Source organism: Polyodon spathula, chromosome 26, assembly GCF_017654505.1.
Source record: "Polyodon spathula isolate WHYD16114869_AA chromosome 26, ASM1765450v1, whole genome shotgun sequence".
Lineage (NCBI taxonomy): Eukaryota > Metazoa > Chordata > Actinopteri > Acipenseriformes > Polyodontidae > Polyodon > Polyodon spathula.
This window is the reverse complement of record NC_054559.1, coordinates 14,388,486-14,413,485: the sequence shown is the minus strand read 5'-3', so window position 1 is coordinate 14,413,485 and position 25,000 is coordinate 14,388,486. Positions and strand designations below refer to the sequence as shown.

Below are 25,000 nucleotides of genomic sequence, written 5' to 3'. Positions count from 1 at the left end.
GGCAGATGTTGGGCCGGGCCGAGCCCGTCTCCTGACCCACGGTGTGCTGGTCTCGGTTCAGGAGGTACACCAGGCAGTCCTGTGGTCACAACACAACAGGATTACTCGTGCACGGGTTGAGGTACTTGCCAGTATGGTTCTATGATAGCGGTCTTATGGAACTGGTGGAGACCCACGTTAGAAAATATAAAATTGTCGAGCAATATAATACACAAAAATGCATAATTATACATTTCACACTTACAAAAACATATTTTAAATGTATTGTAGAAAAGTATGATCCTTTTACTTTTCATATATAGAAATTAGCTCCTTCACAATCCCATCCTGAACACACCAGACAGAGCCTGTCTACTCTTTGAGCAATAGTGTTGTAATTGAATTATCTCAATCCTTTGCTTCTATAAATAAAGTAGACTTCTTCGACTGTGCCTAGAAACCATCCCCACTATGTCTGCAGATTGTCATACACTCCTTACAATTCGCTGCATTATTCTGAACCTCGTGTGAGTGTGTGTGTGTGTGTGTGTGTGTTGCCATCCCCAATTGTACCTTTATGTCTAGATATAAAATACCTATATTCCTATTTAATGAATGCATAATCTACACATATTACTTTGTATTAATCTGATGCACATACAAGTTTACTTCTTAGCTTTACAGTTGTTGAGTAGCTCTACTCTTTTAATGATGTCTCATGCAGTTTACTTGCTAAAGGATTAAAGAGAGATTTTTGTTCATTGTTTCCATGCCACTGGCATACAAGGGGGAGGGGGATCTGCTAATCTCACTGGAAATCCTGATCACCTCTAATTAGCTGTCCTATTTTTGTCTTGACTTGCCCAGGGGACTATCTCTCAGTTCTAGTGCGCCAATGGTAATTTGTGGGATGTCCTGATAAAGCCGCGGGCCTCTCCCTTACGTTGCGCTGGTTGAATCCTTGGAGCAGCAGCAGGTGGGGTGAGTGGTAGAGGGAGTGCCGCACGCCCCCGCCCTCCCTCTCCTCCTTCTTCCTGCCATCATGGGAGCCCTCCCTCCCTGCCCGCCCTCGCAGTGGCCCCGGCAGCGTGGAGTAGTATCTTTTGGGTTCGTCCCCAGGAACGCCCGTCAGGTTGAGGCTGGTCTCGCTCAGGCTGCGGCAGAGCGACCCCCCCGGTGACAGTGTTGTGGTTCCCTTCGCTCGGTTCCGCTGCAGCTTCCTCGCCTGGGCGTTTATACCTGGGGTGAAAAACAAGGCGGGCAGGTGAAGGGGACCCTGCTGAGTTTCAGAGGCTTTTTTTTATTGTGCTGCAAGGAGGAGGGATAAGAACACGAGATGTTAAAACTGGCCGACAAAGACAATAAAGCTTTTTAGGCTTTTTGTTTATGGATTGATAAGGCAGTATGATAAGGCATTATACAGCAATTCATGTATCCAGCAGAGCACCCTTATTTCCATGCAGAATTATTTTATGGGCTGCTCACAGATAATATTTCACCTTAATGTTAAAATGGAAAAAAAAATCTTTAAATTACTTCGAAAAACAAACAGATGTTTTTTCTCCTTTCTAAGCAGTGAATCTTAAGTTAAGAAGGACAAATAAAATCTGTGAGTGATTGGACTTGTTGAGATTTGATTTACAAGACTTATAAGAGGGCCTTCCAACCTTATAGACATATAGAACAAAGGGCTCAGTCTCATGAGCTCCCATTCCAAAGTCCTGTGAAACTTTTGGTAAGACACTTGATTTCCTTATGCATCAGATCCATGGAGCTACTTATAAAAAAAAATGTGCACAAGCAATGCAAGAAAAAAAAAATCTCTTGGATAAAGTAATATTATTGATCATCTACAGCAGGCCAAACCGTCAGGATGTACATTTGAAATGGTTGCATAAAAACAACAATCCTGCTCCAAGTTGGGGAACCTAGTCCATCAACAGCGATCATGATGATGGCAATGAAGAAGGGAGGGAGGCAGTTCAAACCTGTGTAGCTGCTAGAACTCGCTCTTGGGGCAGTAATAGGCATTGGCAGGCATTGGAAGTGAGGTGACTGCCCAGCGCTGTGATTTCCACCTCTACCAGCAGGTGTCACTATTAGGTGGGGGTGTTTGAGAGGTCCTACAATGAAGAAGGGCATTGGAGGGTTACTTTGTACCATGGCAACCGTCTCAATCTATGTCATTGTTTTTGGGATGAGCAAAAACTTTGCAATAAATATTTCCACAACTGTTTCTTCTCCTGAATGTACTGCATCTACATTAACTAGAACTTTTAGAAAGCAAGTCCAGCAGACAAATTTAGCAAAATATTTTACCACCAGGCAGCGTTTCTTATAGTAGTACAGACAGCACTGGGTTTGTTTCTCAAGTATGTTTTTAAATATTTAAAGAGAACGTTTTGTCTTCTAGGAAAGAAAAAAAGTCAAAAACAACCCACCGTGACAGCAACATACAATATTATTAATAATAATAATAATAATAATAATAATAATAATATTTCATTCTGAAAAGCTGCATGATATTTGAGAGCAGGATATCTATTCCAATTGCCTAGGGGGCTATATAGCACTCATTGCAGACAGCAGTGCAGTAGAGCCTGGAAACTCATGCCTTTACTTCTGACTCCACACATCAAAGAGACACCTGAGCCCTGGGACCCACAGAAGAAGCAACACCGCACCAGCCCAGGAAAAATGTCTTGTTTTCCAAAGCGCAAACACTGCCAGCTTTGCCAACTGATGGGAGCCATGCACCTACTTATTATCCATCACTCTGCTTTGCATGCATATTTAATTACCCCACCTCTGACTTACTTTTTAACCCTTTCTGTTACATTGTAAACATGTTCCTAACTGTAGTTCCTGTGCACTGCGGTTTATTTTCTGCAAGCATTCATCTGACTGACAGAAAGCAAACAAACGCTCACCTACCAAATGGAACCCCAAAAACTTAATTGATATTGTATTACGCAAATACCCTATTGATATTATTGAAATTCCTTTAGAAAGTATCCCTTAAAAAATTACCAAAAAAAACAACCACCAACTTTCCAATCCCTATTTTTAGAACTGATAATATCTCTATTGAAGCTGGATCTAGACCCATACACCTGGCTGTTGACAGCTAACCAGATGCATCCATTAATTATAGATTTAAGCCCTCGTTGCAAAATTGTGAGGTTTTAATTAACCTTGGCTCATTTAAATCAACCCACTGAGCAGCTGTCAGTTTGATTGATTTGGAATGGTGCAGCTCCTAGTCTCAGTGTGATACACAGTGCACTCACCTCGCTGAGGCATTCTAATCTACAAATTGATATCTTCAGTTTTGTGTCAATGTGTGTGGCTCTGTCACGTATTATATTAAATCAAACCTTGAACTGCAGCTCAAGGCATAACTCCAGCACCAAACTTACCTATGTTTCACCAACATAATAAGCCAAAGTAACGGGGGGCAATCAAATGTTATACAGCCATTCCTAAGCCTGTGAATAACCAGTAAGGAATATACTGTTTCATAAAGGGTTACTATCCCTGTTTTTTATAGTATTTCACACTGGTAAACTCTCCCTTCTAGCATGTCACCTGGCTATTCTAATTACAGTCCTTAAATAATTTATTTACAAGATTTGATCCTTCTCTGGCCATTGGATGCTTACTATTTTGGACGACACTTTGGCTTACTAGACAGAATTTACGTCAACCGAGGCCAGCGAATGAAAAGCCCTTGATAACAAAATCTCTGGGGGAAAAACACTGCCTGTGAAAGACTAGCAGCTGTAGGGTCCTAGCAGACAACGTTTTTGAAGCAGCAGCCCACAAGTCAACTAAACACAGTAATGTTGCAATCGTGCGGCGTACAGTACGCTTGTCTTGTGCGCTGAAATTGGCGAGGTGGGAGAGAAAACTCTTTAGGTATTGTAATGAGTCAAGCACGGCTGTTGGTATCGGTGATGGAGAGAGACCCTGTGCACCGCCCCTCCCCAATCCATCACAGCCTGCTCACTATTCTCATCTGTGCTCTGTGCGTTCTTTATAAATGCTGTTTGACTATGTGCAATATTTCTAACCTCTCCTCCCCTCCCCTGGCCTTTAGCTCTTCCTCTGCAAATGCCGTCTGCGAGGGCACGGGTGCCGATTCTTCATTTATTCCCCTTCCTAGAGCTCTTGTCCTGATATTGGCATTTTTATTACGCATTGCTTGCATTTTTGTCTGAAAGCAGCTGACTTACTTCATTGTGCTTCATGGTTAGCTGCGCATAACAACGTATTGAAGTTAGAAGTTAGAAACCATTAGAATACCAGGGTCCCGCCCCCCAGAGAACCCTTAGCAATATCAGTGGTAATGATTTACTGATAATTGTACCATGATACTGCAATATGAAAATATTACCACTGTGCTATTACCAATGGTCAACACCATTCCAGCTGCCCATCCCAGTGTAACCGTTAGCCCTTATACAGAAATACTGCACAGCTGGTTACACCAGGAGTGGTATCATATCCTGGTGAAAAAAAGCTAAGTACTGTGAAGCAAAATAAAACATAAGATGCTTTGAACTGTTTGTTTTTTTTTTACATACAGAATTGGTTTGTCAACTGTTTGGATCCTTTTTTTTCCCTTATTAATCCCATCTCAGGATTAAAGTTAGCAGGGGAATGGCTTTTCCGCTGCTTCAGAGAGGTTATTCTGACTCACTTTTCCACGTAGGGGCTGGGAGGGTGGGGTGTTCTTAAAACAGAAAGCAAAAGGAAAGGTCTGAGAGTCATGGTTTTCCCTTTTAGCGATTTCAAAAGTTTTGCACAGTGAAGTTATGCTGTCCAAGGAAATATGCAAAAAATGTGACTTGCTTTTTTAGTTCCATCTTCAGCTTCAATACTGATGATCAAGTTTTCGATCCACCGTCTTAGAAAAGTTGTTTCAATTGACTGAGTCGAGACGGATTAGCTATAAAAGTTCATTTCTCGGGACAAGCTGGGAGCTCATATTGTGAATTACTAGATTGAGCCACAAGAATAATGCTGAAGCAGCACTGAGGACTGTTACTTACCCACAGCAAACAAACACATATATAAAAACCCTCTTTAGCACACTGCATTGGATGAGACTGCAGGCTTGTTGGAAAAGGTATTCTACAATTTATATAGTGGAACAATAAACTGCCTTTCACAAGTTTTCTTATGATCAGAGCTGCTGTACTTTACATTTCTTTACTTTAATCTCATCAAATGACAGCATCTATGCAAACAAGCAGCATAGGCTCTGATAGTGACTGTCCACTTTGGCATCAAACAGCAAAGCTACTAGTTCGGTCACACTTACAGACCCATGAACACACAACATTCATATTTTTTACACATCTGCATGGAAAAAGTCTTGCACATGCTACACTCTGTTTGTTTCCCCCTTTCTGTCTTTGTCTCCATAGAAACAAACAGGCAATAGATTTATTGCCCAGACACTGTGCCTGAGTGGGTCTGAGCAGCAGTCAGACTGCTGCATCATAGCAGACGTCAGATTTATAGGTAATCTTACTCCTTTCACAACACAGCATGTCTAGCAGTGTCGAGTTGAATATTTAGTGTTACATTATAATAAGATGTGTACCATAATACTGTTTTAGTGGAAACTTTCAATTAAAGCAAACACCGGAAAAAAAATCCTTCAAGATTCCAGTGGGGGTTACATATATAAGCTTCTAAATAAATTGCCACTTGAGTTATTTTTACAATTGAAAATCCCTGTACAAAAAAAAAATAATCAACCTCTCTTTGCCCTTGCTGTGGGAGCTGGGGTTTAACCTCCTTCGTCTAAGGCGACACAGTGAAACATATGACCACCCAGTCGAAGAAAAGTTGTTACAATTGACTGAGTCAATACAGATTTAACTGTGAAAGTTAACTTTTCTGGACAGTCTGGAAGCTCATATGGTGAATTACTAGACTGGAACACAAGGATAATAATGAAGCAGCAGGTAGGTTATATGTAAAATATGATAAAAAGGGGGTATAGTATTTAATTAACTTATCTATGCTATTTTAAAAAGGAGAAAAAAACACATGTTAATGTGACAACATGAGAAATAAATTGCTTGTGACTGTTTAAAAGACCTTAATTTACATTACCTAGACCTTAATTATATTACACAGCCAACTAGTCCCAGTTTTGAAATGAAAAACCAACTTGTGTTTTCATTAATTGAACCAGTTTAAAAAATATGCCACCAGGCTTATTATAGTACATAAATTGGAAAGATAAATACAGTTTTTACAATAAGCACATTACTCGCTGTCACAAAGAATTTAATGCAGCAGTCTTTGTTTTCTGTCACAGCCGTCACTAGTTTAGTTATTTTCTTCATACTGGTCAGCGATCATCTGGACCTTAGCTCTAAATGTCATCATCACAAGGCACAATTTGTGCACAAACACATCTTCATGCAACAAGCAAGTGAGCACACAGAACCACAGCGAGCGTCTACAGTACCTGCTGTGACAGTGTCTTTTTCACCGGCAGCCATCTCCTCCACTTCAGCCCGTCTGCGCAGCTCGAACCTGCGGGCGAATCCTTCCTTTGGCTTCCACAAATCCTGCAGCAGGAGGGGCTTCTCGTTGTCCCCCAGGGCCCTGATGCACTCAGTCCGCCAGCGCTTGTCCGCCCCTTCGAACCTCCCGATGACGTCACAGAGAAGGTACTTGCAGGCAGCAGCCTTGTTTAGGGAGTAGCGCTCCAGGGCCTCCTTCACCAGCTCCTGGGCACTGGAGCACGACGTGGCCAGCACGCTCTTGTAGTTGGCCCCCATGCAGATCTCGTCCCCGAAGATCTTGAGCACCCCAGGGACTGAGGTCTGGGTGGACAGCTCGGCAGGGTCGTCGGCCACCTGGTCGCTGATGTTGGTGACGGAGCGGTGGTCCCGGTAACTCAAAGTCCGGTACAGGACCTGCGTGAAGGTCCGGCTCTGTCTCTTCAGTTTTTTCTTGGAGGGCAGGGACATGCTTGCAGAAGACCCGTAGAACATGTAGAGCTTTCACTAGGCCAGCGGGATCTAGACCTTTAAAGAGGGAAAAGACCTTAATGAGTTTATCCAGTTACAGGCACTTAATGGCTTTAGGTCTTTTTTACATAGGGGCTCTGGTGGTGCTCTCTACATCTCAGTGCCAGACAAATACAGTTCAATATTCAAGAGACTGTTCTAGAATGTTGTCAGCTTCTACGAAAGTTTAATGAAGGCCAAATGTATTTTAATAACTGATAAAAAAAAGAGTTCAAACATATGCATAGGGACAGTTGTGAAGACGGATCACATTTAAATGCACATATAAGGATCTAAAATGCCCCAAATTGCCCATAGCCTCACACTCGCACTATTTATACAAAATACCACCTCCTTTTACAGCACCCTTTCAGTTTTACAGTACAGTTTAAGCACACCTTCAGAGAAGTAAAGGGGCAGGATTTGTTTGATTCAGTCCAAATCAATTCTGCCCTTAACTGAGTTAGTTGCTTCCTTCACACATAATCCAAACAAGCAGACATGTTACTCTTTAACACTCAGAGCAATGAGAAGTGTTTCAAATAAAAGATATAAATTCCATGATAGTTCAGTTTCAGTGAATTAGTACCACGGTGTTGAAGGTTGCTGCTGAACTAGGGTAAGCAAATACTGCTTGCCTGTGTGAGATCCTGTACAGTGTATAGCCCATTGATTTTTTGGTTTTAAATATTTGACCGGCTGCTAGTATCACAGGCTTGCTGCGGCTCTTAAAACCAGCAAATTTTTTTTTTCTCTTCAAAATCTATAAGCAGAGTATCCGTGTCATTGGATTTCTCTGCAGACGCTCTAGCCCTGTGCTGTAAACACAAGCGAGTCCTTTTCTGCTCACCTTGCTGCTGCAGAGTGTCCTCTGCCGTGCACCAAGAGCTGAATCCCCGAGGTAAAGCGATATCTGCTCACAGCCCCACTTCATTTTAGCATGCCACAAGGACTGCAGAGGAATACAAAGGGATGCATGTCTGTCTTGGCTGAGGAAAGAGAACAGGACTGCCACGCCAGCTCTCCGATTCACAAAGCTTCGACGCAGGACTCATTTAAAGACTGCTTTTAAAGTGTGATTGGACTGCTTGAATGCACTTTGGTAGTCACGCAACTATTACAAGCTGCTATTAAAAAAAACAAAAAAAACCCTACAACACTTTGGGAGGAAATGCTATGTGCATTATCAGCATACCAACATCCCTGTTATTGGGACCATTAAGAAGTATTGCACACTTGATAATACACCAGCATTCAGGGACTTTAAAGAGGCCATGAATTCACTAGACCTTTCAGACTTAACAGAAAGTGCCAATATACACAGAGCATAGTTTACAGAAGAACCGCTTGACATCAGCACTGAAGTCTATAGTTTCTTCATCCACCACTAAGTCATGGGTCTCTTCATCGCCATGCACATTTCTGAGAAGTAGAGCCATATTTCATAAGCTTCACCTAGGCATACATTCCTATGTTGTCAGCCAGCTGCTTCAACACATCTGTCTATTATATATTGTAGGTATGCAGGACTTGTGGGTAGGAAGGTTCGAGCTGTGCAGACGGGCTGAAGTAGAGGAGACATTAAGATGAACTTTGATTCTGAGCACTAAAGCCATCGACGAACCAGCTGCTATCACAGCAGTTCAAACAAATATTGGTTGAATTCTTCCCGTGATTGAACCAAAAAAAAAAAAACACAATCTACATGCTTGTGGAGTAATTGGTACCTCGAACCAGGAAACCAAGGAATAAACATACGGATGAGATTTCAAGACACTACATCATTGCGGTGTTGGGTAACTCAAAGCAACAGTTCGTCGACAAACCAGTCAGCTGTCTAATGTGATCTAATCAGGGTTCGGCTGGCATTAGCTGATATTTGTTTGTAGTAGTTATGCATGAATCTTACTGTTCCATTCTGACTACAAAGTTTGGTGAGGTCGTATGCTGGTCACTCAATGTCGTAAATTCCAGCTTTGTTTGTATGCAGACGGGCAGGCTGCGGACAGTTAGGTTTCCAGTAGCAACCGGGGAGGCTATTTCAATTAAACTGTCATTTTATTTGAACTTGACAGTGTGATTTATACTGTACGCCTAAAAAGCTTGCATATCTTTGCAGTTTTTAAGGTTTAAAACATTACTTAAAATGACACTTTTCTATTTATATTACATTAATTAAAATGTAGTTTTATAGTATTTTTTAATAATTGTAAATGTTTTTTTTTTTCCATTATTATTTTGTATTACGAGTATCCATTATTATAAAATGTAAAGGTATCTTGAAAACCTAAATTAACGCTACTATTTTTTTTTATTAATGTTTTTTTTTTCAACTTTATTTAACGTTTTGTACAGTGCATGTTTTCTAAATTGTCTCTCTTCTCACAAACCATATAATTAATACATACTAACCTCTTCTGCCATCCCAACATCCATTCTTCAGTTTATTTACGTGTGTTTCTTGCGGGTTGTCATTTTTTAACTTGGTATCTATTTGCTCTGTCTAGCCGCTGTGTGATCGCTCTGCCTCTGGGTGTTCGACTCGCGCTTCTCTCTCCTGTTTAGTTTCATGCCACCGGCTGGTACATCTGCGTTCCCTGGGTCCGAGTCCCTCCGGAGATGTCCGAACTGCACACAAGCTTTGTCGCTCGTTTTCTGGTGCTGCCTGTCTCAAGCCGTTGGTCCAAGGTGCTCTCCCCGCAAGTTTAATGTCTCCATCTGCCGGGAGTCCCAACCCTTTCTGCAACGCGATCACATGTGCATAGCCGTAGCCTGCAGATTTGCAGCGCACCCGACTGGTGCGCCTTGTGAAACACACTACTGCATAATGTTTTGGAAGTTTTATATAGTCATATAAATGTATCAGGACATCACATAATTACTTGCTACTGTTCTTTGGCATGGTTAGGCATTTTATTATATATATTTTTTTACCTTGCTTTACCATACTTTATCAAGTATTGATATTCTTATCTGTGCTTTGGAAAGCGTTTGCGTTTTACTACGCCTTGCCATGCTGTGGACTTTGTCCTGCTTTGGTATACCATAGTATACATTTTTTCTTAAACATAGTTGCTATTTAAGGTACTGTAACCAATAACCTTGTGTGTTAATGTTGTTAGCTTCAAAGGTAACCAAGAACACCCTAAGGCGTATGTCACTTTTAATGGCACGTAAGAATTGGTGAGATGTATCACAGTAGAAACGCTGCAAAAGGCTCACGTCTGCGGGCTACCAGGTGGGAAAAAAAGAAACATTATCGATGTAAATTAATAAGGAGTCCTAAGATTACACCTTGTTATAGAGCGGCTCCTGACACGTTATTAAGTGCTTAGATTAGCTCCCCACGTTCCTGCTTTATCACCCGGCCGCTACCTCTGCATAAGCGCGCTGAAATGCGTGAAAATGAGAGCGGGTCTGTCTGCTTGTTGATTTATAGAAAGTAAGGATATTAACATCATGGCTTTGAATTTGAATTTATAATTTAATCTCCTTTGCGCCCTATGACTGATATTCATGCGAGGCATTTCAAATGAGCAGCACTCAATTACTGGATACTTAAAGTCTGCAACTGAAGTCAGATTGAAATGAGAGGAGACCCCATTTGAAATGAGCCAGATACAAAGAGTTTTGTTTATAATTTCACAATTGGTGATTATATTAAATGCAATTTACCCATTGTCCCCAAGGTAAGAACTGCAGCGAATGCAAACTGCAGACCAATGGTGCCATGTTTCTACTTAGTTCTGTAGAGACAACAAGGTCACAAATGGGCACAGAGGAAGTGGTTAATGCTTGTTTGAGAATTTCAGACTGCTTTATGTTTTTTTTAATTATTGTGATTTGCATGAGATTGCATTTGTTTAGTGGCTTCTGTTATACAAACTCATTAAGAACTGGTATATGTATTGTTGATTAACTGATTATTGTTTTCCTCAGTCTGGTGACATGCAGCGAGGTTCTGTTCCTCGCTATATTGAAGAATAACTCTTCACATACAAATTGATGTTTTTTTATTTCAGCATAGCTTTATTCCAAATATGATATTTAGACGGTTGAAAATGCGCTGGCCACCTGTGACAGCCTGCCCCATACTGGGGTTGGTTGGCACACGATATGGGGTTGGCTGTCAGAGCGGCATGTTCTTGCTTTTACACTAGACAATAATGCAACATTTTTCGTTTTTTTTTTACATAAACATAAAGTTTCTACTGTGCACAATGAAAGAAAAAGTTGGATTTTTACTTTTTATGTGAACATAAAAAATACAGACCTATATATATTTGAAATGTTGACCCATGCTACAAAATAATACCACAGCCTCCACAGAACCAGAAGACAAACAGTAAATAATTTAAATAAGCATTACAGGGTGACATATCCCACATTTTGGTGTAAAAAAGTAGAAAGAAAAAATATAAGACTTCTTCCTATAGGATTTACATGTGACAACCAACCTCCAAAACAGTGTGACAACCTGCCCCAACCAGACTTTACATGATAATTCAATTCTCTCAGTACTACTGGGAAAACCTACTGGTTTTGTTTTTACACCAAAAGATAACTAGTATCTTGTTCTATTTAACATGGCCACCAGTTCAAACAAACTCTAATACTACTAAGAGTTATAACATATTAACAAGTCGTGCTTTTTTTTTTTTTACTTTGGGTATGAAAAAAAAGAAATATGTGTTATTTATAACTTATTAATTGCAATTGTTTTTGCTGAGCATAGGCCCTTGAAAGATTCTCCAAATTGCTTCCATATTATGCAAAATTTTAAACTCCATTGCATGAAGGAACTGGCGAGCGCAGGGATAGAGCAATGTAATCATTTGAATATACATACGGGCGGAGTAGCACCTGGCTTCTGCTTGATAAATAAACCCTGGCTGTAGGGTATCCTTGGTGTGTATTTCACAGAACAAAATGTAAGTGCTTTCCATTTGCATTTGAAAGATTTCTTGTAGAGATGTGTTCTCCGACCTGAGCAAACCTCCCTGAAGCTGGGTGAAATTGATTCTACAGCACCATACCACAGGGATCCGTCTGGACTGGAAAAGAAAATCAGGAATTGAAAGAGTGTTGACACAGCTGCACAGCATAAACACCAAAGGTTAGGCTTGTGGAGGCTATATACCTGGTGTTTTTATTATTATTATTTTGCCTGAAAATTATTTAATAGAATCTTTCAGTAGGTCATTTCAGGTTCTTTTTGAAGATTACTAATGCAATGCTAAATATATTTTACTGCAAAACCTTTTTTTTTAATAAGTGAACAAAATCATTCTATGCCCAATAATGACTTTACAGAATGTATCAAACCTGTGCACAAAGCTGCAGCAGACTGGCATGCTGTGTTCCTATAATTCTATTGACAGTCAACAGAGTACTGCGCCAGTTATAATGGTATTCCATGCACCCCACAGCTTCAGGCAGACAGGAGATACGTCTCTGCAAGGACGTCTCCCCCTTTAGGTAGACACTGGTATAACTCTTATGAATCTTTCTGGGCTCAGCCTCCCTAGGCACAGACAATAATTAACCTCCAACAACAAAGGTAGGAATATATTGTAGTGGCTTTAATGGGCAGCCATCTCAAGCAACAGAATGGAAAATATACTAAAACAAAAGAGTCATATTAACATATTTTCAAAATATGGACTAATCTGATTTTTCTAATCTGGGGTTTGGTTATAGTAGGTCTTTACCATCAACTTGTGTTGGTACATGCATTAGTGTGAAAGAGTTAGAGCCTTGTTTTATTTTAAAATCATAACCTAATTATTTATTATTAATTCCTTCTGCAGTCTCCAATTATCTCAGACAGCTATTGCCTCAGCATATAACAATCTGTCAAATTCGGTTTAATTGTAGTTGCTTGTGATGTATGTTTCTGCTGAGAATAGACTTAAACACAGTATATGAATCCCTAAACACATGCCTCACAAGCTAGGTATGAAGATTTTCAAGACTTGAGCTGAAGTTTTGCATGTATCATAATTCAACGTTGAACAGCAGCAATAGTGAATGTGCCCTACGGTTTTAAATGAGGTGATGGACCATCATTTGGAGAGCTGAAGCCTGCAAATTGGTTAATTTATGCATCAGAAATAATGATGCATGACTCAAATTACAAGTCATTAAATTATAATCCAGCCACACTACTGGAGTTATTACAGTTCAGGGCTGGTGTGATCTTTGGTTAAAGAGTATGGGATAGTACAGAGATGCACTGAAAGCAGGGACATGGCAATGCAATGGAGTTCTACTAAGGGGCAATGGTAGCACAATTAGGGACAGTGCTGTATCTCAGAAACTGTGATTCTGCTGTGCAAATAAACTTCTACGGAGGTAATAGCACATACTGTATAGAAACAGAAAAGAACCCACAAGAACTTATCATTACTACAAAAAAGTTATTATTAAATATAAAATACAGGCATCACAAAAAGGAAGAAAAAAACCCCAGATACAATCCTTGTTTTTAAAAAACATTCACACACCTTTACAGCACCCAGGAGTTACGATAGCAGTTTGATCCACAGGACATGAGAATACAGACAAATACATTTTAGAAACTCCATCCAGATAACAACATGTTATGGTCATAAAAAGAAAACCATTTAAAAATGTATAGGCAGTGTGGCTTAGTTATTTAAAACAGATGAGGAAGGTATTCAGGATGCAACGGTGCTTATAACGCAAAACTGGGAACACTTGTCTTTAAAGTTATAAACTAGCACTAATGCACCCATGGTGTTATAAAGGATTAACAATAACACACATTAGCAGAGTTATAGATGTGGAACCAAGGCATTTATAAGAAATCTTTTAATTACTTTAATAACATATTGTTCAGATTTTATTGTACTAAACAGTTATTATTCCTTGTGAACAACCTAAAAAAACCATCTTGTTAGACATTTCTAGATGTTTTATAAATGGAACAATAACCTACTCTAATCTGATTTCTTTTGTTGATCTGTTTGCAGACACTGCCCTAATTTCAGTGCTGATATGAAGTTACTTTTCTAAATTCGAAAAAAATATGTGTGTGTGTGTGTGTGTGTGTGTGTGTGTGTGTGTGTGTGTGTGTGTGTGTATCATGAGAATAATATATATATATATATATAGATTATATAGATATAATATTATATTTGGGTCAATTTGGGTAGTGAAAAAATGAGAAAACCCACAAAGAAAGTGATTTCTGTAATTTCTAATTGTTCTATTGAAAGATATAAATTAAAGTTGAGATTCAGCTTTATAAGAAAACAAGAAATAATTACATAACATGCATACAATGAAAAATAACATGCACAAACTCATCTCACAAAACTCATTAAAAATATAACTTTTTTCACCAAGAAAGCAACAATATGCTTGGAGGAAAAGAGAAGAAGAATTTAAAGAAAAGTTAATCATGGCCAGTGTTAAACATGATGGAGGTTGTGTGATGGCGTGGGCTTGTTTTTCTTCCTCAGGCACTGGTGATCTTTGTATTGTAGAAGGATCAATGAATGCTGCAAAATATCAAGACATTTTACACTCTCATTCCAGTAGGATAATGACATTCAGCAGTCTATAAAGGAATTTCTAAAAAAAAAAAGGAAGATTACATTTATGAATTGGGCATCTCAGTCTCCAGACTTGAATCACATCGAGGTGATGTAGATTAACATGAAGGCTGCTTTTGCAAAAAGGAAACCGAAGTAGCTGGCAGAGCTCAAAGCTGTATGTGTTGAAGAATGTGCTGTTCTATAATAAAGCTGAATCTCTACTTTCATTTATATCCTTCAATAGAACAATTAGAAATTGTAGAATTCACTTTCTTTGTGGTTTTTCTCATTTTTTAAAACTGCCCAAATACTTTTGTCTGCGACTGCATATATATATTAAAGATTTTCCACTTTTACCTGCATCTCCTTCTCTGACTGATTTAAGCTAAAACTGTAAGCATAATGCAACGTGCCAAGCACAAGCCCAGACACTGCAGGATAGAAAGACAGGTCAGCTGTTACTTAGCTCTGAGTTAGTATGAAAATGATATTTGGGGGCAAATATCCCAGCCTACATGTTATTCCAAAGATAAATAACAAACACAAAGAGGTATTTCTGTTTGGTATTCTTCTGTTTTCCTTAAATTAAATAAATGAAACTGTTAAAATGTACATCGTTTGTCAATAATATTACGGTTGATGAGATATCCTCTTTTCACAAGAACTAATAAAACTTTGTTTCTGTTACTTCAGCATGCAATCCAAAAAAAAAATTGTCATGACTACAAGAATCTGACTCAAGAATGTGCTTTGCAATGCAAAGGCTTTAAACACACGCCCCATTGAAGAGAAGCACCAATGTCTTACTGTATCTATTTATTGTATTTGTTCATATTTTGTATATGCATTATTGTATGTTTCTAGTGTGACACTGAACCTTACCTGACAGTCTGTCAAACAGTAAGGAATCCCAGAATGTAGAGATTAATGTCCGTACATTTCAGAACTCAAAAAGAACTGCTGAGTGAATGGTTACAATTTGGACTAACATTGGATCCAGAATTGAACATGTCAAGATCAGAACTAGGTATAGTGATATAAAGACTTATTATGCATTTAAAACTTTTAGAATAATGGAATGCATTTGCATTGAAAAGGTATTAAGACATAATTTCAAGCAACACAACAAAAATAGGGTCATTTACAACCAAACCCACAATGCTCACAATTGTGCGCAATCAGTAAACACCCTCATCTGAAAATGAAAAGAAGCCATTTGATCAAATGACCATTTCTGTAAAACGCACAGACATTTATCAAATATGATATTAACACAAAGAAAACAAAGAACAAAAATGAACAGAACACAGGCTATCAGGAACCAAGCAGAGTGAGCAACAATGTGGTACAGACACACTGTGTGTCTCTTACACATAACAAGCACATGCATATATAATATTAGCTTCACACAAAACAAACCTTACACCCATGTAAGAAAGGGGCAGCTTTCGTATGATTTCATATAAGGCACAGTGTGTAAGAAAAGTACATCTCGCTACAACACACAGGAAAATGAGCATACAAGCTTCATGAAGACATATGTACCATATTCTTGTTTTCCTCGTGTCCAGTCAAAAAACAAACAGCCCTATTCCAATAAGATCTGTGTCATTTCTAGCCGTTTGTAACAGAGTGAAATACTGAGCTGTGAAAGGAAAAGTTTCATTCCCTTAGAGGCAAACGGTTCAGCTGTCTGCTGTCTTCAATCTGGCTTTAAGAAGGCTGATAGCTACAGCACAAGAACAGCTGACAAAGGCCATGTTGTAACTACATGTTCAGTCTTCAGTTAGGTTCTTTTTTTTGTTTGTTTTGTTATGTGTCAGTGGTTTAAATCAGTTTAATACTCTCGGGGCAAAATGGCAAAATTAAAACCAGTAACACAGACACACACACACATATCAGTTCCAGCTGCTTACAAACAAAGCTACTATGTGCACAGGCTTTGGCAACATATGTTAATACTGTAACCTTGTTCTGTAGCATCTAAAAACTAGATGAATTCAGGAATTGGGTCACGTGACACCACATGTGAGCAGCACTGTACAGACTTACTTTTAATATTCCAATGAGTAGCGAAGCAAGTTGGACCCTTAGACCCTACACAGCGTTAGGAGCTGAAGAAACACAAAGAGTACATAAAAATACTGCCATTGAGGGTGTGTTCAGCGCTATTGCCCTAGAAAGGTCTTGGAATGGTTTCATGTTTTTCTAGGATTTTACTTCTCTTACACTGCCTCTTGTAAAGGTTTCCCACAGTAAAAGCACTGCAAAGTGTAAGTAAAGCACATTGAAAGCATGGTAAAGCATAGGTAAGCATCGCAAAGACCAGAGGGGTATGGTAAAGCATATTAATAAAAATCCAGGTTTGACTATGGTAAATGCATAGTAAAACCATGGGAAATGCGTTGTAAAACTGCAAAAAACACTGTGCAATAATATAAGGGGATCTCCCCATCCTGGTGATTTTATGACTAAATGCAAACGTTCAGGGAATAGCCAATTACATTATTGTCAGCAGTTAGTCCAAAGGTAACTGAATCCTAAGACAAAAGAGATAACCATACTGTACCTCCCTTATGTCACAAAACCCTTATCTTTTCACACAAGAACACGTTAGTGTCTCTTGCGCAGCATCGTGTTTGTTGTTTACAGTACAGATATCTTCTCAGACACATCAACCCTTCTCCAAAGGTGAAGGCAGGGGCGCTGGAACTAGGGGTGCTGGGGGTGCTGTAGCACCCCCTGGCTTTGCATGGCTTCCATCATATACAGGGGTTACAGTTTTGTTTAATGGCTTTCAGCACCCCCACTTTAAAAATGGTTCCAGTGCCACTGGATGCAGGGACACAGAACTGAAACTTCTTTCAGTTAGCATGGAGAAAAGGTTATGTGTTTCATTAACACCATCCATACGAATCCCATCAAGCTAGTCAAAATAAGAAAACGAAACTCTTCGTGATTGTTTTTACCTGTTTGACAAGAAATACTATAAAAACAGAAATATATTTCTCACGGGTAAAAAAAGTACCCTATAGTTTTGGTAGATTTTAATTACCAGAATAAACTTGAAGGTGTTAGACGTACTGGTCCATTTTAAACTGGGCATAAAGAAAGGACAACATATACTTTCTTATTGAGCGCACAGCTGTGCACTGTATACAGGGTCAAATTAGAAAAAAAAAACATGTTGAATATAAGCCACTCCTGCAGATAGTATTGCTTTTTTGTCTGCTTTTGTTTGTTCCTATAGCCAACATTAGCTACATGTACTTTGAGATCAGACCAAGCATTCATCCAGAGTGGAGTTCAACATTTAAAAAGGCTTCTTGTGGTTGAACTCCCAGGACGTGAGGAGAGCAGTGATGCCTATAACTGCCACAAGGGGAAGCCCACTACCAATAAGCTTAAGAACCTTTCACACTAGCTGTGTGCCAAACTGGAATAAAACTTTACGGTTTAAGAGCCAGTTCAGTTTTGAAGATGTAACGCGTGTGTCTAATGAACAGAAACCTGTGTGCAGTGAATAGGCATCACTGATCCTGGAACTCTTGCAGCCTAGACAGAAAAAGAAAAAGAAAAAAAACACAAAGCAGATTTGGAGTTCTTCTAAGCTTTCTGAAGACTTTCCCTTATGAATGTAGTATAATAAAAACAATAAAAATCCTGAACATATACTCAAAATGCACCAGTCGTACTGCATATTACATTTCCTTAAAGGCTGTTTGCACTAACTTGGGTCCCTTTGAAGTTCAGTACATGATGACTTTCGTCATAAGGCTAGGTTGGTGGATTGTTTTTTTTTTAATTGTTTTTTGCAGGGCTTTTAAATACCCACAGAGAACCCAGTTAGGAAAGTCATTGTCCAATAGAAAAATCTTTAAAAAAACACGGTGATGAATGTGAACAGAAAGGAACCTCGCTCAACTCGCTGTGCATATCACAATCTCTGTGTATTCGCGTGCCGCACAGTCACACTGCTGCTATCTCAGGGTCTTCACTTCACCACTGGCCTGTGTGTACAGGTACTTCCAGATGGCATAGTAATGGATCCCGGCTCCAGTCGCCACGAAGAGGTGCCAGATGGCGTGGGCGAAGGGGATGCGGCCGTCGCTCTTGAAGAACACCGTACCCAGGCAATAGAACATGCCCCCCAGGATCAGCTCAAACAAGCCGTCTCTCTCAGCCTGCAAAACACACAGACAAGCTCTCAAGATGCCTAGTGTATCAAAGCTGCATTGGTTCTAGCGCCTTGGCCAAAGAGACCCATGAGATGGGATTCGAAACTGGGGGTCCTCTCCCAGCAGCTGCCAACAACATCTCTCTGATCAATGACTTCCTGTTGTCACAATCCCCTTCCCCATAATTCAGTGGTGTAGCCACATTCCTCAATGGGAACTCTAAGAAGTCAGTGGCCCATTCACTCCATCATTCTGTCTGTGTGTCTCTGAGTATGGGTTGCAATGGGTATTGGTAGCTGACCTTTTAAATGAGGACAGCTCCCAGTAGCTAACCTATCTTTTGCGTTTGCACTCTAGTATAATGGAACACATTTTTACTGAAAAAGATGTCGGTTACATAGTGCAGGGGTCCAGCTTTAGAACAGCTTCTCAGTCAACCTGATTTGATGAGGTTCTTACCATAGAGAGAATGACAAGGGCAGGGAAGACACCCATGACCACGTAGCATATTAACTCGACGATCTTGTACCTGTAACAAACAAAAGGGGTTGAGAATTAAGAGACAAACCGTGTGAAAATAAATCAGTGATCAAAATCCCTGAAAATGGATCAGCTCTTTGAACACAACTCTGCAGATCACTCTAGTAGTGTAGGGGGTAAAAACAGTTCTAGATAGAAGATTGGACTAGTGTAAACAGTTCTACACATACAAGTGTGCTAAAGGGTGTCACTTAAGGGTTGAATTGCTAAACTACAGAGTATCCTCTACAGGATCTAATAGTAAACTGCAGAAAGCATAGCAGACAGGCCATTTCTCTTGTACAAGAATATCATGATACAAACCCATATGCAGTAGTTGTATTGAGTATTGAGAAGTAATAACAGTTTAAATCCAAACATGTAAGGCATCTTGTTTTGCAGTGGGTCACACAGTTTTAAAATCAGCTAGCCACTCGTGAAGTACCGTGCAAGTGTTGTGCAGCGACCAATTACAGGTGTGTCTGCTTGCCTGCACTCACCTTTCGTGGAAAAAAAACACATAAGCTGTTCCAACACAAGCCATTATCCAGATGATCCAACGCATGTGAGAAGCCCAGGGCCCCAACTCTCTTAAATTCAGCCTAAGAAAGTAAAAAAAGAAGCAGGGGAGGTTAGTAATGATAGCGAATAAGAGACATCTGTACACAAAATCAATTTAAATGATCACTCAGGGCTGCTTGCACATGCAGCTTCCACTCACCAGGGGGTGTAAGATGCAGCTATAAAGAAGTAGATCACCATTCTGTCGCACATATGGAAGCAGTGCTCCACCCCTCTGAGAGAAGGAGAGAAGGAGCGATGTTATATATCTCTCGATCCGTCTATGACACGGTGGTTCACTTCCAAATTAACAAATGTTTCAACCTCTTCCTCAGCCAAAAATACGTGGACAATGAAAGCTGAAAGATACCCCTCTGATAAATGCCCAGGCGCATTTAAGAGACATTGCATGTTGAAAGAAACAGCTGCTTGGGTTTGTGTGGATGGCTGTTCTCCACAGAGTCTAAAGCAGCCATTATCTCACATCCAAGCAGCTGGTTCTTTGCTTGTTTTACTCTGAATGACAGGTTAGCCCAATCAAGACCAATGGCCCACTAAATATAATAGCACTAAAAATGAATACTGAAATATTTTCACCTTTGATTATAAATGTTTTTTTATTCAAGAGATGCCACTGCATTTAAAACAAAGCCTTTTCATAATCAATATTACAGCTGAATAGATTTTGTATTTTACATAGCATGGAATTATACTTAACAGGATGAATATGTGTTACATTGTTTGGGTCTATAATAATATATAGCCAGTCACGTTGCCTACGCAGCATTTATAATATAAACAGAAAAACCTTTAGCCTAATTACATTATACATTGTAACATTCAAAATATTCGAGCACTGAGTGTGTTTAGTCTTTAGAAGTAAGGCTTCTCTGACAAGAAATGTGCTTGCCTTTGACACTCTCATCTTTCCTGACAAGACCGAGCTTGCCTTTGACATGCCTCATCTTTCTTTTATCTTTTCTGTTTTCTTTGGTTTAGCAGATACCAATGCCAAAACCTCCTCTGGATTTGAAATATATATATAAATAATGGATGTATATATATATATATATATATATATATATATATATATATATATATATATATGTTTTTGTATAAACACTGCAATAGTTAACAAAAGCAGTTCAAGAGCTGTGCCTGCAGTTGAAGTAAAGGACAGGAAATGGCTCATTCCATGTACCGGAGGTGGCTCTTCTTCCAGGAGATGGTGTGAAACACGGTTGAGACAATGAAGAGACCACATAATCCCAAACCATAGATCCACGCAGAGATCGTCTCCCATTGGTCGTCAGACTGGAAGTATAAAATGGAGCTGCCAAGGATGCTGGGAATTATCCAGAGCTGAATAAAAGCAAAATAAAATGTTATATCCCCTGCGGTTATGATTTTTATAATTGAATTTTTTAAAATATATTTTAAATACAAGTTGCCCTGCCAAAACATTGAAAAAAACAACAAACATTATGCATTATAATATAGATACATCAATAGGAAACTTAACATGTACAATTATACACACAGTGACTGAAGGTGCAATGTGGGGTTTTGTAACCTTTATAAAAGTCCCCCTTAGTAATAGCAGAGTACAATAAAGCATAGTGAAAGCATTGGTACACATTGCAAAACCCAGCAGGGTACGGTAAAGCATATTAATAAGCATGGCAAATCATGGTAAACAATAGGAAAACCATGGGAAAAGAATGGCAGAACCGCAAAAAAATACCCGGGTACACTTTTATAGGGTACACATGTAGAATGGGTGCCTGTCTCCTAACCCTCACCCTGACCTTAACTACAAGCTCACAGGGTCATATTTTAATTATCCACTATGAGCTCCAGCACACAAGCAAAAGTCTTGGGTCTAACATTTACCATACTGTGGCTGTGCCAGTAATTGCAGTTGCTTAAAACATTGCCCTGATTTTTTTCCCCTGCATCCACAGAAAGTCATGTGCAAAACATTCCATCTAATAAAGCAGGATTTGATTCATGCAGCCCCTTGAGTTATCTGAAGTGGAATGATCTAATGCAGTAGGCGATGCACTCGTTAGAAAATGTACTGTACTAACCAAATACCATTGAAAAAGCATAGAAAATTGTAATGTTTAGTCTTTGGATACTAAGCACAGATCTGTGCTACTGTAAGACTGAAGGTTTAAATGTCTAAACCATATATATTAAATATCAAACTGAAATTGTGCTGTTTCATGAGGATCTGTTTTCCAAAAGGTTAAATCATTTACAGTTTCAAATGCAGAAATCGAACACTTTATATGAAACTGAATGTAAAATGTGTATTTGAAATATTGAAATCCAAACGTAAAGATGACTATAAATACTACATCAGTTCTACATTTTTCATTTAAAAAAGTGTGAATAAATGTAAACGATTTGACTGTATCCACAAAAGGTTTAAACACTTAATATATTAAATTCTCCTTCGGCTGGATTTTTTAAATACTGACAGGTGAAGGTATCCCACGTATAGCTTTCTAATATCCTGTCCCGGGGGTTTTCAAGAAAAGCAAGAGGTTGTCACTGGCTAATCTCAAAGTACTGGCCAGGATATGGGCTAAGTAGCTCACTCAGAGAGGCTGAGCCTGAACTACTGACAGACTTAAACAATAACATGAAGCAAGACAAACGAGTCTAATTACTCACCGCGTGGGTCGCGCAGTTTGCCGCATGCTCAAACTCCGTCGGTTGGTATCTCTTATTGGCGGGAACTCGGGTGTTCATGAATCTGAAAACAAACAGGCGGTTTTAATTCTCTGGTTTTTCTGACCAATTAGCAATGCATGATAAATCCTGCTGCTTTTAACTCTGGAAAGGAAACAAAGCATTTGAGTCATTTGCTCAAGTAACATGTTTTAGTAAGGGAATCACAACAGCAATTCTGTCTGGCCAGAAAACATACTTTCTCTCTCTGAGGATGTATATATAATGCTGTCATGCTGCCCAGCTCCTTGATCACACTAGTGTGAAGGGTTAAAGGGATTATATGCTGCTTTTTGGTTAAATATATATATATATATATATATATATATATATATATATATATATATATATATATATATATATATATATATATATAGTATATACTAGGTATGGATATTGTATTTAGTTTGACTTTTTGCTTAATTTTAGGAAATGTTGCTGATGGCCGCTCACTTAAAAGCCAGATCATCACAAGCAAAGGTTAACATGTTTTTTCTTTCCTTGAAATTAATGCTCATTAGTGTCTGCTGCTTCTGTTGTCTGTTCTTTTCAGCTTTGTACATTTGGAAAGAAATTCAATTGTGTTCCTGAATCGAAGTGAACAAAAAACCAATAGCGTCTTCTTGCCAAGACATCTTGGCTAATGGGTTACTTTGGTATTGATTTTGAAACGTACAGCATCAAATCAATCCCTCTCACACACACAGAGATTGCAGCTACTGTAATTGTCTTCCAGTCCTTAATTTACAGTCAGTCAAACTGTCAAGATAAAACATGGAAAAGAAGGATATTTCAGTGGACAATACTTCCAGCCTGTGTTAAAGAAGGATATTTCGATGGATGATACTTCCAGCCTGTGTTAAAGAAGGATATTTCGGTGGACGATGCTTCCAGCCTGTGTTAAAGAAGGATATTTTGGTGGGTGATACTTCCAGCCTGTGTTAAAGAAGGATATTTCGGTGGATGATGCTTCCAGCCTGTGTTAAAGAAGGATATTTCGGTGGATGATGCTTCCAGCCTGTGTTAAAGAAGGATATTTCGGTGGACAATACTTCCAGCCTGTGTTAAAGAAGGATATTTCGGTGGATGATGCTTCCAGCCTGTGTTAAAGAAGGATATTTCGGTGGATGATGCTTCCAGCCTGTGTTAAAGAAGGATATTTCGGTGGATGATGCTTCCAGCCTGTGTTAAAGAAGGATATTTCGGTGGATGATGCTTCCAGCCTGTGTTAAAGAAGGATATTTCGGTGGATGATGCTTCCAGCCTGTGTTAAAGAAGGATATTTCAGTGGACAATACTTCCAGCCTGTGTTAAAGAAGGATATTTCGGTGGACAATACTTCCAGCCTGTGTTAAAGAAGGATATTTCGGTGGATGATGCTTCCAGCCTGTGTTAAAGAAGGATATTTCGGTGGATGATGCTTCCAGCCTGTGTTAAAGAAGGATATTTCGGTGGATGATGCTTCCAGCCTGTGTTAAAGAAGGATATTTCGGTGGATGATGCTTCCAGCCTGTGTTAAAGAAGGATATTTCGGTGGATGATGCTTCCAGCCTGTGTTAAAGAAGGATATTTCGGTGGATGATGCTTCCAGCCTGTGTTAAAGAAGGATATTTCGGTGGATGATGCTTCCAGCCTGTGTTAAAGAAGGATATTTCGGTGGATGATGCTTCCAGCCTGTGTTAAAGAAGGATATTTCGGTGGATGATGCTTCCAGCCTGTGTTAAAGAAGGATATTTCGGTGGATGATGCTTCCAGCCTGTGTTAAAGAAGGATATTTCGGTGGATGATGCTTCCAGCCTGTGTTAAAGAAGGATATTTCGGTGGATGATACTTCCAGCCTGTGTTAAAGAAGGATATTTCAGTGGACAATACTTCCAGCCTGTGTTAAAGAAGGATATTTCGGTGGATGATGCTTCCAGCCTGTGTTAAAGAAGGATATTTCGGTGGATGATGCTTCCAGCCTGTGTTAAAGAAGGATATTTCGGTGGATGATGCTTCCAGCCTGTGTTAAAGAAGGATATTTCGGTGGATGATGCTTCCAGCCTGTGTTAAAGAAGGATATTTCGGTGGATGATGCTTCCAGCCTGTGTTAAAGAAGGATATTTCGGTGGATGATGCTTCCAGCCTGTGTTAAAGAAGGATATTTCGGTGGATGATGCTTCCAGCCTGTGTTAAAGAAGGATATTTCGGTGGATGATGCTTCCAGCCTGTGTTAAAGAAGGATATTTCGGTGGATGATGCTTCCAGCCTGTGTTAAAGAAGGATATTTCGGTGGATGATGCTTCCAGCCTGTGTTAAAGAAGGATATTTCGGTGGATGATGCTTCCAGCTTGTGTTAAAGAAGGATATTTCGGTGGATGATGCTTCCAGCCTGTGTTAAAGAAGGATATTTCGGTGGATGATGCTTCCAGCCTGTGTTAAAGAA

At 39.5% G+C, this 25,000-nt stretch overlaps 2 protein-coding genes across 2 annotated transcripts in view; both read right to left on the bottom strand.

The window, feature by feature from the left end:
- LOC121300496 (ras-associating and dilute domain-containing protein-like) overlaps positions 1–9,709 on the bottom strand; it is a 10,902-nt gene extending 1,193 nt beyond the window's left edge. The window contains exons 1-5 of the mRNA XM_041229065.1: positions 9,429–9,709; positions 7,867–7,968; positions 6,470–7,034; positions 923–1,218; positions 4–79 (exon numbers count right to left, since the gene is read on the bottom strand). Coding sequence (XP_041084999.1) covers positions 4–79; positions 923–1,218; positions 6,470–7,001 — 904 coding nt within the window. The 5' untranslated portion in view covers positions 7,002–7,034; positions 7,867–7,968; positions 9,429–9,709. The remainder of the gene's footprint in view (positions 1–3; positions 80–922; positions 1,219–6,469; positions 7,035–7,866; positions 7,969–9,428) is intronic.
- Positions 9,710–16,929: 7,220 nt separating this feature from the next.
- On the bottom strand, positions 16,930–22,712 carry LOC121300986 (monocyte to macrophage differentiation factor 2-like). Its single transcript, XM_041230037.1, has 6 exons — positions 22,519–22,712; positions 21,038–21,198; positions 19,997–20,071; positions 19,776–19,877; positions 19,216–19,285; positions 16,930–18,762 (listed from the first exon to the last, which is right to left on the bottom strand). Exons 1-6 carry the CDS (start codon positions 22,594–22,596, stop codon positions 18,559–18,561), a joined length of 690 nt encoding a protein of 229 aa, XP_041085971.1. The 5' UTR covers positions 22,597–22,712; the 3' UTR covers positions 16,930–18,558.
- Between the last annotated feature and the right edge of the window lie 2,288 nt (positions 22,713–25,000).

What these genes read in the sequence shown, in the direction of transcription:
- LOC121300986 (XM_041230037.1), bottom strand. Translation starts at nt 22,596, where the DNA reads ATGAACACCCGAGTTCCCGCCAATAAGAGATACCAACCGACGGAGTTT. An exon ending in CAAACTGCGCGACCCACGCG is followed by an intron (nt 21,199 to 22,518) that starts GTGAGTAATTAG and finishes GCTTTTATTCAG; the next exon opens with CTCTGGATAATTCCCAGCAT. An exon ending in GTGTTTTTTTTCCACGAAAG is followed by an intron (nt 19,286 to 19,775) that starts GTGAGTGCAGGC and finishes TGTTTGTTACAG; the next exon opens with GTACAAGATCGTCGAGTTAA.